Source organism: Mirounga leonina, unplaced genomic scaffold (assembly GCF_011800145.1).
Source record: "Mirounga leonina isolate KUSES-001 unplaced genomic scaffold, KU_Mleo_1.0 Mir_101664, whole genome shotgun sequence".
Lineage (NCBI taxonomy): Eukaryota > Metazoa > Chordata > Mammalia > Carnivora > Phocidae > Mirounga > Mirounga leonina.
Genome location: NW_023270175.1, coordinates 5,548,096 through 5,562,642, shown reverse-complemented (window position 1 = coordinate 5,562,642; position 14,547 = coordinate 5,548,096). Strand labels below are relative to the sequence as shown.

Here is a 14,547-nt window from a genome sequence, read left to right as displayed (position 1 = left end):
TGGCCCGGCTCCCCCAGTGACAAACCGTACGCTCGTGTCCCCAGTGTCCATAGACACCGTGCACTCTTTAGAGAGGCCTGGCTCTGAAGCAGCCTTCCCCTTGGAACTGTGCACTGCAGGAATTGGCTCCACGATAGAATCCCTGAGCTGGAATTCTCTAAAGTCATCCTCTCTTGTTTATTACCCTCCTTCTACCTAGGTACTTTTCTTTCTTAAATAACAGGTAACTTTGTTGAGTGTTTTTACAGTGCCAGTGCCTGGCACTGTGTCTTTTACATCATCCCCCCAGAATGCCACGAGATAAAGGTTATGATGATGATTTCTATCTTGCATATGAGGAGACTGAGCTTTAGAGAAGTTAACTGATTTCCTGAGCTCATAGCATTTGTTAGTGGCAGAGTACTTGGGAAAGTGAGATTTGACCCTGGTGTGGTCTATAGTCAGACATTACACAGTGCCATTTCCCCTTGGGTACCTTGGAACACAAGAGCCATTCCTCGTAGGACCGGAAGCAGGTGAACTCACCAGAGTCAAGTGTGGAATTCTGAGATGCTAAAATATTTTGAATTTAGCAACTGATGAGAGCCACTGCAGTCCTCGTCCTTCTTGCTCTCCCAATTATTTCACCACTCAAATACATTGTTTCAGCCTTGCATATAAAAGTGCAAGCATTTGGGGAAACAGTAGTTTTGTAAAAACTCACCCGATTTCCCTAACTTTAATACCAATTCTCTGCCTCTTCATTCCCCTGCCCTTTCCTTCCCATCTGCACTGGTCACAATCTCTAAGCTAAGAGAACACAGCTAGCTGCCAGCAGAAAATTCTCCCACAGATCCTCGTTCTCAAAGGAAGTATAATGAAGCTGTGCCAGTTCATTGTTTTCTTGGTCTATTGTTGGCTTTCCTTGAAGACCCATATAATTACATCAATATTCTTCCTAATCCCTTTTTTTTCCCTCCAAGTGATTCAAGGAAGATCCAGTTTTCTTCATTCCTTTCCCTCTTTTTTCTACCGCTAGTTCTAAATAAACTAAAGAAAGATGCATGACCTCATTTATCAGGACGATATAGGATTCCCATATATCTTTGACTTGTGCTGTTTAGACATCAGCCACCCATGGGCTAGACCCTCTCCCCAGCACCATGTCCTCCTCCTCCTCTCCTTCTCCTTCTCTCTCTCTCTCTCTCTCTCTCTCTCTCTCTCTCTCTCACACACACACACACACACACACACACACACACACACTTTACTACTTATTAATTAGTCTTTGAGTTAATGGCCTGAGACACTTTCAAATGAAACAGGATGGTGCCTCGTGCAGTTGGGACTCTGGCAAGAGAACAGTCGTGTAGTTGGGGAAGAGACTTTTCGATTTGGCACTAGAATGTTTCTGATGTAGGTCAGATAGGAATGAAGTGGCACTGATTCAAAGGCCCTGCTTCTCACTCAGCTCGCATGCTCTATCTGACCTTCGATGTTGACGTGTCTATAGTTTGTGTCTAGCAGTCAGTGTAGTTGTTCTACATCTATAGCAAGAGCTGTCTAGTAGTACATTCTCTGTCTTTCAGCAAAGTCTAGCCTTTTCCCGTTTATAACTGTCATGAGAATAAAGTGGAAATCGATACTATCTTATGTGTAATATAAATAACAATATGAGGTGGAAATATAAATATCTTCCTATTACCTGGCCATGATCTAAAACCTCGAAGGAACTCTGCCAGAAGGCTTTGGGAGGCCATCTGTCTAGTCCTGAAGGCAAGCCTGTGCACCTCTCGTAGAATCCCTCGTTGACTTTTGCAACTGTACTCATGCCAAAAACCTCTTCTAGCTCTGAAAGCTGCACCTTCCTATCTTGGAGGTTCTTTTTTTTTTAAAGATTTTATTTATTTATTTGATAGAGATATTGCCAGAGAGGGAACACAAGCAGGGGGAGAGGGAGAAGCAGACTCCCCGCTAAGCAGGGAGCCCGATGCGGGGCTCAATCCCAGGACCCTGGGATTATGACCCGAGCCGAAGGCAGACACCTAACGACTGAGCCACCCAGGCGCCCCTTGGAGGTTCTTTTCAATAAGTCGTCCAGAAACCAACCATTCCTAATGAGTTTGACTGTCTTCCAGCAATACCTTTGACTTGGGAGGGAGACGATAGGATTCGTTGGTTTTGCTGCCTTGTCATCATCATCACTGCCATCTTCCTTCCAGGGACACAACAGTAATCAGCCACTCTCCCAACACCAGCTATGACACGGCCCTGGAAGCTCGCATCCAGAAAGAGGAGGAAGAAATCTTGATGGCCAACAAGCGCTGCCTTGACATGGAGGGCAGGTAAAATACCGATCTGGACCCTGGTAGATCTGAGAAGAAGGTATCGAGACCAGATAGGTCAGAAGGGAAGGGCAGGCGGCATCTTCATTCACAACCGGGAAACCCGATAATGCAGCTTCCCCCGACCCCTGCACCCCTGCCAGCCTGTTACTTGGGATTTGAAATGCAATGACCTTTACCTTGCTTTCCCCATTGGCCTTGGTAATTGCTTTCCATCTTCCCTCTGCCAGAACTGTATTGCTGGCATTTGCACTCTGGGGTATTCTTTCTAGCATTGGACTTCAACCCTGTGATACAGCAGAGTGCACAGTAAGAGAATATCCATTCCAACTTGGACGTAGGGCCCCTGATACCTCTTATGAACTCATGATCATTTACTTATTAGCTGCAGTTGTGGCCCATTCGTAGTTCTCATCTTCTCACTAAATACGTCGTTCCAATGACTCTGATTCCTCACTTCGGCACCCACTACATCAGTCTACTCTCTCATCTGCAGCCTTCTTTTCCACCATGACCTTACTTTGGCCTCCTGAGGTTTAAGCAACAACTCCTGGATGCTCTGCTCTACTCATCTGGGCGTGGAGAAAGGCATTTTAAGAAACGTAGCACACCGCCCCTTGCTTTACGCCCCAGAAATAAGTAAACCACTCCTCAGTCGAAAAGATACTGGAAGCTCAAGTCCAAGCAGGCCATGAGACCAGAACATGGAGGTGGCGACAACGTTTTTATACGTTCTCTGTCTTTGGCTCCTAGGATTAAGACCCTCCATGCCCAGATCATTGAGAAGGATGCCATGATCAAAGTACTCCAGCAGCGTTCCCGGAAGGAGCCGAGTAAGACAGAGCAGCTGTCATCCATGCGACCTGCAAAGTCTCTGATGTCCATTTCCAACGCCGGGTCAGGCTTGCTCTCACATTCTTCCGCCCTGACCGGCACCCCCATCATGGAGGAGAAGCGGGATGACAAGAATTGGAAGGGGAGCCTAGGTAATGACAGTAAATAAAGAAGATGCGAGTGACGTGTTTAAAGGGAGCCCCGACTTAGATATGTGCCCACTCGGCAAGGAAAAGGAGTGAGGGTCCGGAATCTAGAGAGAGGATGATATACCAGGTTGGGTTTCTGTCCTCCTGAGAGGAGCTCCTCCACACTCTTGACGTCTCACTGAGAGAACACTGGTTGAAGCCAAGGCCTCAGAAGATAAGAATTCTGAGTTCTGTTTGGGTGGGAAGGAAGACAACTTCAGTTTCCTTTAAAAAAAATTCTCAGATCTGGCCTTGCCATGTGAGACCTTTTGTCTTTGTCCAGAGCCCACGTGACCTCCACGTCAGTCAAAATGTCAGACTTCCAGATTTTTCTCTGTTCTTTGCCCCCATAGAATAGGAGGACTCAGAGTTCTAGTTGAGCTGAATGGAGCTGGGTGGCAGGGTTTTGTTACCAGAATGTTCTGAGATGAGAACTGAGTGTACTTTTTCATTCCATTCCTGTCCATTCCTTCCCCTCGGATCAAAAGCCCAGAAATATCGTGGATATCACGAGGCGCATTTTTAGAGCCTGCGAGAGGCCCCTTTGTATTTTAATTTTAGGTCTTTTCGTTGCTTCTAATACCTTTCTTGGCCCTCTGAGTTGCAGCGTCCTTTTGGGTAGAGGAGGTATTCTGGGGATCACGGTCCTGATTAGAACCTTAGGTTACACGATTACCATGACACTCATCCGTGACCACAGACTTCTTCCCCCAATCCTTTCCAGCCATCCGGTAACGGATGATGTTGGCAATAAGTGGAACCAAGTAGAAGCATTCTGAAAGCTCCTTGGAGGTCAGTCGCCATCGGAAAAAGGAGTCACAACAGATTCGCAGGACATTTCAAGGTTTCATAGCTTGTGCTCGGGTAGAGAACGAGGACCAGGAGGGACGGTGCCTGCCCAGCCGATTCCTGGGCTCTCTGGAGGCACCGGGGAAGTTTCTCCTGAACCTCCTGCAAGGAAGAAGAGGCGACCAGAGGTCTGCGTTTGAAGAGCCTGTACCTCTCTCACCTCTTTTCCCTCTCTGCCTCCTAGGTATTCTCCTGGGTGGAGACTACCGCGCTGAGTCTGTCCCTTCCACACCGTCGCCGGTGCCGCCGTCCACTCCCCTGCTCTCGGCTCACTCCAAGACAGGCAGCCGAGACTGCAGCACCCAAACGGAACGGGGAACCGAACCGAGCAAAACCGCAGCTGTCGCTCCAGTGTCGGTTCCCGCGCCGGCCGCCGCCGCCGCCATCACTGCCAACGCTGCCGCCAACAGCGCTGCCGCTGCCACCAACAGCACCACCATGGGAGCCGCCGCTCCAGCCGCCGCCGCCGCCGCCGCCGCCCCATCTCCGGCAACTGCTGCTGCTGCTGCTCTCGCTGCTGCCGTTTCTCCAGCCGCCGCTGCTCAGCTTCCAGCCGCGGCCTCTGCCGTTGCCGCGGCGGCGGCGGCTGCTGTTGCTCCCGCCGCGGCTGTTCAGGTTGCTCCAGCTGCTCCGGCTCCGGCTCCGGCTCCGACAGCGTCTCAGGCTTCTGATCCGGCTCAGACTCAAGCGCCAAGTCCAGCTCCGGCTGCGGCTGCTCCTCCAGCTCCAGCTCCGGCTCCGGCTGTGGCTCCGGCTGAGGCTTCTGCAAGTCCAGCTGCCGGTTCTGGGTCGCGTCGTTTGTCTGTACCAAGTTTGACCTGCAGTCCGGATAAGACAGGTAATGATTCTCCATGCCGGGGCAGCTTTGGGCTCTGCCCTCAATTACAGGTTGTTTGTTGGCACCCTGCTGCGTAGACACTGTTGGTCATTTGGCCAGAGCTGGTCGTGTGCTAAAGGGGAGCCATCACTAGACACAAGGGCAGAGTCTGTCAATGGCTCCTTGGGACACCAGGATGGGAACAGGGATGAGCCAAGGCCATTCTTCCAGCAGAAGTAAATGCTCAGGTGAACAAGGGGAGGGGGTGGCGGGCGGGCAAGTCTCCATCCGCCATCGGCTTCATGGCTCCCAAGCTGTCGATTTCTAGGAATCTGCGTCTTTACCTTGTGCCTGAGTGCTTTCTAACCCCCTGTTTCCATTTAGATGGCCCTGTTTTCCACTCCAATACTCTGGAAAGAAAAGCTCCCATTCAGATCCTGGGACAAGAGCCTGATGCGGAGATGGTGGAATATCTCATCTAAACGGCGTTCTCGAGAGCTGCAGTTTATCAGCGAGAGTGCTTTTAATCATTTTTCCCTTTTGTTTGTTCTTATTTTGAGGGTGAGGACAAGGGTTGGGGGGGGATGTTTTTTAAAGGGACTTTTTATTGAAACGATGTAGTACTTAAGTAATACCATACAAACTCCAGTTTACTCTGGTACACACTTAGAGAGTACCTCTAAAGACCGATTAATCAGAATGTGCTCTAAAGTTATTGTGTGGATTTATACAAATCCTTGGACTGTTGATAGCTGGATATACATGAATGTTTTCAACGTGCGTAATTTTATTTCGCATTTCCATATTCCAGATCATTTTGATTGAAGAGCACAGTACGTTTGGAAGACAGTGTGTAACATGTAGTTCAGAAGTGGGAAGTCGGAGAGAATTTGCACGTGTGCTGTTTTGTATACTTACCATCTAGACAAGCATCCAGAGAGAGAGAGCTCTCGTCTCGGGCTCACAAAAGGGAATAATAGTTTTGGGAGCTGTGTAAGCTGGAGAAAAGGCAGGGAATATTGGGGTGTGGAAGGGTGCTGGAGCTAATTTTCCTTCCCAATTTCCCAGCTGCCCTGTGCCAGGAGATTGTGTTTATCTTCATTTCAGTGGTGCTTTGGAAGTGGATTCTTTTGGTTCCCTCGTGGAGGTTCATACATTCATATATATACTCTGGAGTAATTTATGCATTTGGATAATTAATATATTGCTTTCAGATGCTAGGAGAGTAAATTAGCTGTGTGATGGACAACTTCCTCTTTCTTAGGGAGTTAGACCATCAGAGGCCTTGACGGAGAGTTGCATGAGGTGCTGTGTGTGGCCACGAACACAGCTCGCTTGCCTTTCCTGAGACCAATCTGCTTAGTGTTTATTTCTTCTCCAGCACAAACTCACTGGCTGTGTCACCAGTCTCAAATTTCCAATCGTTGGCAAAACGAGGAAGCATTTTCGGTGACGGGCCGAATGCTTTGACTTTCTGGTGGCTACTTGGAAGTAACTCCTTTTGTTTTCCCCAATTCTTAGCATACGTCTTAAAAGGCATCGTTGACTATCACCTCCAAGGGAATAGCATCAGAAGCCCAAAGTACTATGCTGCAGCCGGGGGGAGAGGGGCGCTGCAGGTGTACCCTTAGTTACCCCTTCTGGCTGCCAGTGACTCCATCTCGGAATACCTTTGGAGAGCAGCAGGAAATGCACATGTGGACAGGGACCAAGGAGGCCAGGGCTCCAAGCTTTGCCATGGGGCTGCCTCCAGGGACACAAAAGGACTGCTTTTTGCCACGGGTCCCTGCTCTGTGTCACCTCTCTGCCCTTCATTAAGGTGACAGATCCGCAGACAATGTCATTAAGATCAGGTTTCAGGGGTATGGGAGGGTGAGGGGAGTGGGGGGGGTGTTAGGTAAGGGTGGGGGGTAGAAGTTCGGGGATGTGTTAGTTAGAAACCAGATTAATAGAAGAGTAGGCCTGCTATATTACGTTGTGAGGCATAGTGGCTGGAAGGAGCTGTAGCAGTAGAGAACTACCCCCTCAGTTGAGTGATGAGGCATCTGAGACCCAGAGAGGTTACGGGACTTTTTCAAGATCACACAACACAGCTTTCCATTTTGCCGAATTACCATGCTTCTTTCAGGAAACCCTTATCTACAGCAAGCCTCGTTTTAAGGAAAGGCATCTTCACGGACCAGGGCATGCGGATTTTGTAAAACGTCCCTGGCTTGAGTAATAGTTTGTCCAGGGTTCTGATTTCCTACCTTGCCTCTCCTGCAGTGCCTTTTGCAAGGTCTTCCCTGTCCTGGTCCTCATTTCAACACCGAGTCACATGAAACTCCCCCCGAAGAAATCGACCTCTCTTCTTCTGTTGCTATGGGATTGGCTGCCTCAGATCATCTTACAGGGTTCCTCTGTGACCACAGGAATGGCGGCCTATTTAACAGTATTTTTGCGCCATTCCTAATTCTCTTCCAGAGGGATCATTCAGTGGGGCAGAGGGAGAGACAAGAGGGAGAGTGATGTGATTTTCCGCCAGTCTTGCCATTTCAGTAATGAAGTGATCATCCTACGCATTAGTCTTCGGTCATCAAGTGAATCCCAAATAGAAATTAAAAGCGCAGTTGTGTTAATCCTCGTTCATACTACCCTTTAGTCATAAGGGGAAAGTCCTGAACTAGTAGAAGCCACAAGTAGCGAACTTCGGGACTGCTGCTTTCTAGCCAAATAAATAAATCCAAATAAATTGAAACCTTTCATCTACTCCTTTTGTGGTTATAACACATTGCCAGAATTTTTGCTAGCTCTGGGAGCCATGATTTTAATCACATTCTGTAAGGTGACAAATGTCATACATTCCACACTGTGTGGCAGCCATCTCTTTAGACTCATGTATTTTTGGGAAAGGAGGAAGTTCTTGGCTGAGTGCTACCTTGAACTTTCTGCCGCATCTCTGCCCCCTCATACCAGAGGCAGTCCTTTTTGGCTCAGTTTTTACTCCCAGGTAATTTGCTAAAGTAACATCGTACATCTAAGGGATGGAAGAAGTCCATGTCAGTGTATTATGTTTACGAAGAAGGTAGATTCAGCCTTTTCAGAATATCTCTACTAGGTGTCCTTTTAAAATTTCAGGTTTATGGGAGGAACATCAAGTTAGTCACCTTTCCACAGTTGTGTGGATATGAAACATTTGGGGGATCTTTCTGGACTCCCACTTATCTATGCATTTTACCGGCACCTCAGGACAGGAGGGTGACCTTGTTGTCTTAAACGTGTACTGCCTGGTGGTCTCTAGGGACCTTTTAAGTCAGTTGTACCCCAATGTCCCATGTACAGAAAAACTTCATTAGAATGAACTTTACTTGATATAAAACTCCTATTAATGATTTTTTATTAAATAAAAGTAGCTTGAATATTCTTTTAAAATCATGTATCTGGATTGTTGTTTCAATGAAGGATTTATTTTCCATGCTGCTTTCGAGTTTCAGGATGACAGGATAGCAGGAACCTGAAATATCTGCCATCATCTGCCGTAGGAAACACCAAGTGTTCTCTTGTTACACAGTTGGGTGGGTACAACAGTTGGAAAACGAGCAAACTGACTGTGCAGACTACTTTTTATGAACAGCCTAAACACTCATAATGCGGCAGCTTAAAGTGCATACATATGGACTAACTTTTATAAATGGTATTTTCATGTCTGTTAGCCATACAATCTCCTGTTATCTCAATTGCTCATTTCACATATGGAATGGGTTACTTCAAATGTGTGCATTCTTCCTGAACATATTTTCAAAGGAAGGCATCAGCTATGGGCTAATTGCCATCCATTTCAGCCCGCCATGATCCTTGGAAAGAGATCTCCCAAGTGTCAGTCATCATCAGTAGGACAAGTGGTGGGAGTTTATTTTTTCCCAGTAGCAACGATGGGTTACATGGAATCATCAAACCTCCTTCTGGCCTCCCTTGTGATTAATGGCATGTGTTTATAAAATGGATAGCTGGCATTGGCAGATGGCTAGAGAAGAAGCACCTTCTGTTTGGAATGTATGTGGCTCCGTAATGATTGAGACCCCATTCTGTAATCGACTGAGCTAGTTCCAATAAAGTTAAGCAGGTTTGAATCCACTTTGTGCCTATCTTTTCACTGACAATAAAGTTAGCTATTTTAAAATGCAGTGCCGCGTGGAAAATGCTTTGGTGTTTACCCAACAGAGGCTTTATTTACACTGTATCGGTGATTACTTCAAATTTAGTATGCAGTGAAATTGCCTTTCAAGGGCAGCGCGCAAGACAATTTGCATTTGCTTAAAGTATGGAATGTGATTATAAAGTATTAAGACAACACCACAGGCCACATGCTCTAATTGGTTCCTTTCTATATTCAGGCAGCATATATTAAAAGCTTTGCATCTTTTTATCTCCTGTTTCCGAGGGATAAAATGATGGCCACCCAAAGCAGAGAATTCATCCTTTAGTTAGCAATTTGGAAGGCCCCCTTGATGTTTCTTTTGTACCCTTGTTCTTATGCCAATTCATCAGTTTTGGTTGAAGGAGCTTGTTATTAAAAGCAAATCAAAACCGCAAACAAGTTGGCTTTTTTTCACCGAAAATGTTAAAGCCGCCTTTACACTGCCCTCCCTGCACCTCCCGTTTACCACTGGGTCCCACCCTGACTGGGGAGGGTAAGAGCCCCCCACGGGCTTTGAAATGACACTTTTTACAGTGAAATTGGCTGGATGGGTGTTGCAAAATGGATGGGAAGAGGAGATAGACTTCATTAAACTCTAAGTTTGATTTGTTATGATGAAGTCGGCCTACATTCCCTCCATATGTATGATGAGTGTGTTGGAAACTCACACGAGGTATGAAAGCCCACTCCTCTTTTTCAGGACAAAGATGGCATTAAGTCAACCACAGCTTTTTTTAAGATTTTATTTATTTATTTATTTATTTATTTATTTGAGAGAGAGGGGTGGTGGGGAGAGGGAGAAGCAGGCTGCCCGCGGAGCAGGGCGGCCGATGTGGGGCTAGATCCCGGGAGCCTGGGATCAGGACCTGAGCGGAAGGCAGATGCTTAACCAACTGAGCCACGCAGGCGCCCTCAACCACACCTTACAAAGCTCTCTGAAGCATTTCTTTCAGAAGTATATTGTGCCCAGTTCTTAATGAACATTTATAGGGAGAGAAAAACTGTTCCTTCAAAAGTGACTGAGATTGCCTTGTATGAGCTTTGTAGCTATTAGCTGGTATTATAACCTATCTGATCATCTGTGTGAGCACTTCATCTCCCCTTGTGGTGGGCCTCCCCTACTGTGAGGCTATATGAGTTACACAGTTGCAAAAAAAAAAAAAAAAAAAAAAAAAAAAAAAAAAACACCTGCTGCTTCCCACCTTCTTCATCTCCCTCTTCTCCTGCAGGGAGTTTTTTATGGAAGGAAAAAAGTGTGTGGTTTAGATGGTGCCTGGGTGGCTCAGTCATTAAGCGTCTGCCTTCTGCTCAGATTGTGGTTCCAGGGTCCTGGGATCGAGCCCTGCATCAGCTCCCTGCTCCGTGGGAAGCCTGCTTCTCCCTCTCTCACTCCCCCTGCTTGTGTTTCCTCTCTCAGTGTCTCTGTCAAATAAATAAACAAAATCTTAAAAAAAAAAATGCGTGATTTAGTTTTAGAATACTTTCTACCTTGCTTGACAATCACCCTGATACTTGAGTGAAGACCCCCAGGGGACAGGACTTAGTTTCCCAAAAGAAAACGGCACCAAAATTTCATACCACGTCACAAATACTCCTCAGATGCATGAACTGGCTAAATCCAGAGTATTTATTTAGTCCCCCATGTTTTTTTCATTTGCTGAATGCCTCTACCAATGGTTTCAGGCATGCACGAGTTGTACATGGTGTCCAGAATGATTGATGGGATGGCACAGAGTATGTGTGTGGGGGGGGCGGGGAAGACTAAGTTGAGGTTTGAGGGGTGTATTGGCATTAAACTGATGAACTAGGGGATGGGGATGAACATTCCATGCAGAAGGAATAGCATGTGCAAAGGCAATGTCCCTTTGGTGGACCTGCAATCAAATGAAGATCACTGTTTCTAAGATCAAAGGCCCGAGAGAATTACTCTGAATTTTAACACCTCTTAATGGAAACTTACAAGCTCCCTCGATTAGGTGGTAGAATGTACTGGTCCAGTAGTCAAAATAACATGGGAGTTCTAGTCCTAAATCTGCAGCTAAACAGATATTTACCTTTGGATAAGTCCCTTAACAGGATCAGAGAGGGTTATCAGTAAAATGGGGATAAGTATCTGTCCTTGTGGACCTCATGGAGAGGGAATAAGAGAGCTTCATAAAATGAGAACATAAAAGTGCCAGTCAAAAACAATGGGCCGAATCTATAAGGATGAGGTTTCTGTAACTTTTTATAAAGAAAAATTCAAACACGCACCAAACAGATAGGCAAGGCAGCTCCATGTGTCCATTACTGGGCTTTAGCATTATCAACGCATGGTGAATCTTGCTTCGTTTATCACCTGTGCCCATCAGCCCTGTCTTATGTTGAAGCACATCCCAGACGTCATAGCACTGCATCCATAAGTATTTCAGTACGCATAAAAATGAAATTTTTGATGATGAAAAGTATAAAGTGCTACTCCTGGAACCAAAATATATAACCAAACAAGACGATAGCACATTTGTGTTTTGGCACTGACAAAGCTTCTTTGTTTCCACAACTCCTGCCTTACACCAAAACCTACTTTCTCAAAAATGGAGGGGTTCATTCTCCCACAATCCAAATATCAAAGGGGAATACAGTGTCTTTAAAAGCTCCCCAGTGCAGGTTCTAAGCTATTATTTTTCCTCCACTCATATAGAAAGCTCCAGCTTCGTTAAAGTCCCTGTCACCCACCTGTTCCTTATTTATCATCATCTACTGATTTGGTCACTATCCCAAGCTCTCTGATGATTTTGGCCCCTAAGTCATAGTTGTCCTCTCCAGGCCCAAACTACCCAATCAGCATCCTGGCCTATTAGCTCACTGTCCTTTCCAACTCCACTGACCTCCACATCCCCTCCACCTCAGCCTGCTCTGCTCATGCCTAACCCAGACCTGGTCATCAAGTAGAACTGATCCACCATGGAAACTACATACACCAGTACCCCACCCTCTGTCCACAGGCTCCCATCCATCCTCCCAGTTCTCTTATTCTGACTCTATCTGCCCTTTCACTTCTAAGAGACCTGAAATCATTTGATGTCCCCATCTCTTCCTAGGCTTTTGGCCCCAACCTACTTAATCTGGACTTCATGTTCAATCACCTGAACCCTCAAACCATACATAGCCTTTAGAATCTCAACCATTCATTGCAAGCCAGAACCTCATGGGTCATCCTTGACACCTCTCTCTTCCTCATGGCTGATATCCAATCTATCATTAATCCTAACAAAATGAACAAAATCCATCCACTATCCAATTATAGTCAACAATCTATTTTAAGCTACCATTATCTCTTACCCAGCCTATTTCTTTTCTTTTTTTTAAAGATGTATTCATTTATTTATTTGAGAGAGAGAGACAATGGGCCAGGGGAGGAGCAGAGGGAGAGGGAGAAGCAGACTCCCCACTGAGCAGGGAGCCTGAAGTGGGATGTGGGGGTTGATCCCAGGACCCTGGGATCATGACCTGAGCCAAAGGCAGACACTTAACTGACTGAGCCACCCAGGCATCCCTCACCTAGCCTATTTTAATAGTATGCTAACTTATTTGCCACATCCACTTTTGTTCTACTACTTTATTATATTTATTAAGCAACAAATATTTATATTTATACTTGTATTTGTGTTTATATTTATTCAGCAGCAAATATTCATATCATGTCATTCTCCTGCTTAAAATCTTTTGAAAGCTTCCCATTGCAAAGTGAATAAAATGGGGCCACAAAAGGTAAAACAACTAACCCAAAGTTTCACTGTTGACAGATTTAAAACTAAAACCCAGATATCTTGGACTCTTATTCCAGCAGGATCATCATCATGCTTTGTTCTGAGTATCTTCTGTTCTCATGCTTATAGGACACTACTGCCATGATGTCATTATTTTCTCTGATGTTAACCTAAAACAGTACATCTTGAAGTCATCTCCAAACCATCTGTATTGGACTCACCTCAAGTGTTTATTCACTGCACACCCCGTGGTCTTACCCCCAGAGCAGTTTACCCTGTAGTTCTAGGATAAGCCCCTGGAATTTACATTATAACAAGCTTCCTGGGAGATTTTGACGTAGCTCATCCAGAGACTACATACTTGGATGAACACTGGCTGAGAATTTCCTGGCATATCTTACTTCCCTTCCCCTCTTCAGTCCCCCTGCTACATAATTGACACCCAGCTGCACATAGTTAAATGAATAAGTCCAGTTTGGACATTAGCTATCACACATAACCTTACTTTAATCGGCAGTCATTTTATTTTCTTCATTCACCCTTAATACTGATGGCAAAATGGCTGTCTTTTCTTCCCCAGATATGACTCTTAAGTAGGTGGATTTACTGCTCTGATCAAACAAGACATGTTGTTGGTTACTTTTGTTATGGGTTTACATGGTGTATAGTCTTTGAAACAACCACAACCATATTTATCATCTTGGCCAGCTCATTTAGCCCCAGTGACCGTTCTGTAATATGAGGTCACAGGATTATGATCTCTAATGTCCCTTCTGGCTCTTACATTCCTTGATTCCATGAGACTAAATACTACCTCTGAGGTCATAAATTCTTTCACATGCATCCAAAATTGGCTATGCGGCACAGATAAAAGACATTTTAAAATCTGAATATACTGAAAATATTCTACAGGCCTAAGATCTATTCACCAAGCTTCAATTTTTTCCCCACTGGTTGTGCCCACGCTTGACATTTTATTTAGTCTTGGCTATACCTACTCCATTCTCCTACTAGGCCTATCATTTTCCAAAGAAGACATGTCCACAAGAATAAATTTCCCAGGAAAATCTGAGATCAAAACAGGAGGAAAGCAGGGTACTTTACATTTCTTTTAAGCCATGAGTCAATGGTAATTTGCATTTATCCAGTTGTAGGAGACTGGGTGGCACAAGCAAGGGAGGGTAGAAGGGAAGTAATCAAGGCATGTGTCACGCTGCAGTAGATGGCCAAGAAAACGATGATGGTTGCTGAGCCACCATTACATCCATAGGACTAAGTGGGGCTAGGGAAAGGGAAATAACTTTTTTTGTAACCCGTTAGGTGTTAGAAACCAGCTGCGCAACAAACACATAAAATATGCATTCTTCCGGGGCACCTGGGTGGCTCAGTGGATGAGCGTCTGCCTTTAGCTCAGGTCATGATCTCAGGGTCCTGGGATCGAGCCCCACATCAGGCTCCCTGCTCAGCGGGGAGTCTGCTTCTCCCTCTACCCCCCCCCCCCCCCCGGTTTGTGCCCTCTCTCGCTATCTCTCGCTCTCAATTAAATAAATAAATCTAAAAGAAGTATGTATTCTTCCCAACGACCAAAGCTAAAAGATCCAAAAAATTA

The 14,547-nt window shown here is 45.7% G+C and overlaps 1 protein-coding gene across 4 annotated transcripts in view; it reads left to right on the top strand.

Annotated features, from left to right (window-relative positions):
• The window catches only part of AMOT (angiomotin), a 71,322-nt gene extending 62,147 nt beyond the window's left edge, over nt 1-9,175 (top strand). For all 4 annotated transcript variants that reach the window (XM_035007405.1, XM_035007387.1, XM_035007397.1 and 1 more), the window contains 4 exons: nt 2,202-2,324; nt 3,078-3,310; nt 4,380-5,033; nt 5,397-9,175. In XM_035007405.1, the coding sequence (XP_034863296.1) occupies nt 2,202-2,324; nt 3,078-3,310; nt 4,380-5,033; nt 5,397-5,494 (1,108 nt within the window). In that variant the 3' untranslated portion in view covers nt 5,495-9,175. The remainder of the gene's footprint in view (nt 1-2,201; nt 2,325-3,077; nt 3,311-4,379; nt 5,034-5,396) is intronic.
• The last annotated feature ends 5,372 nt before the right edge of the window (nt 9,176-14,547 follow it).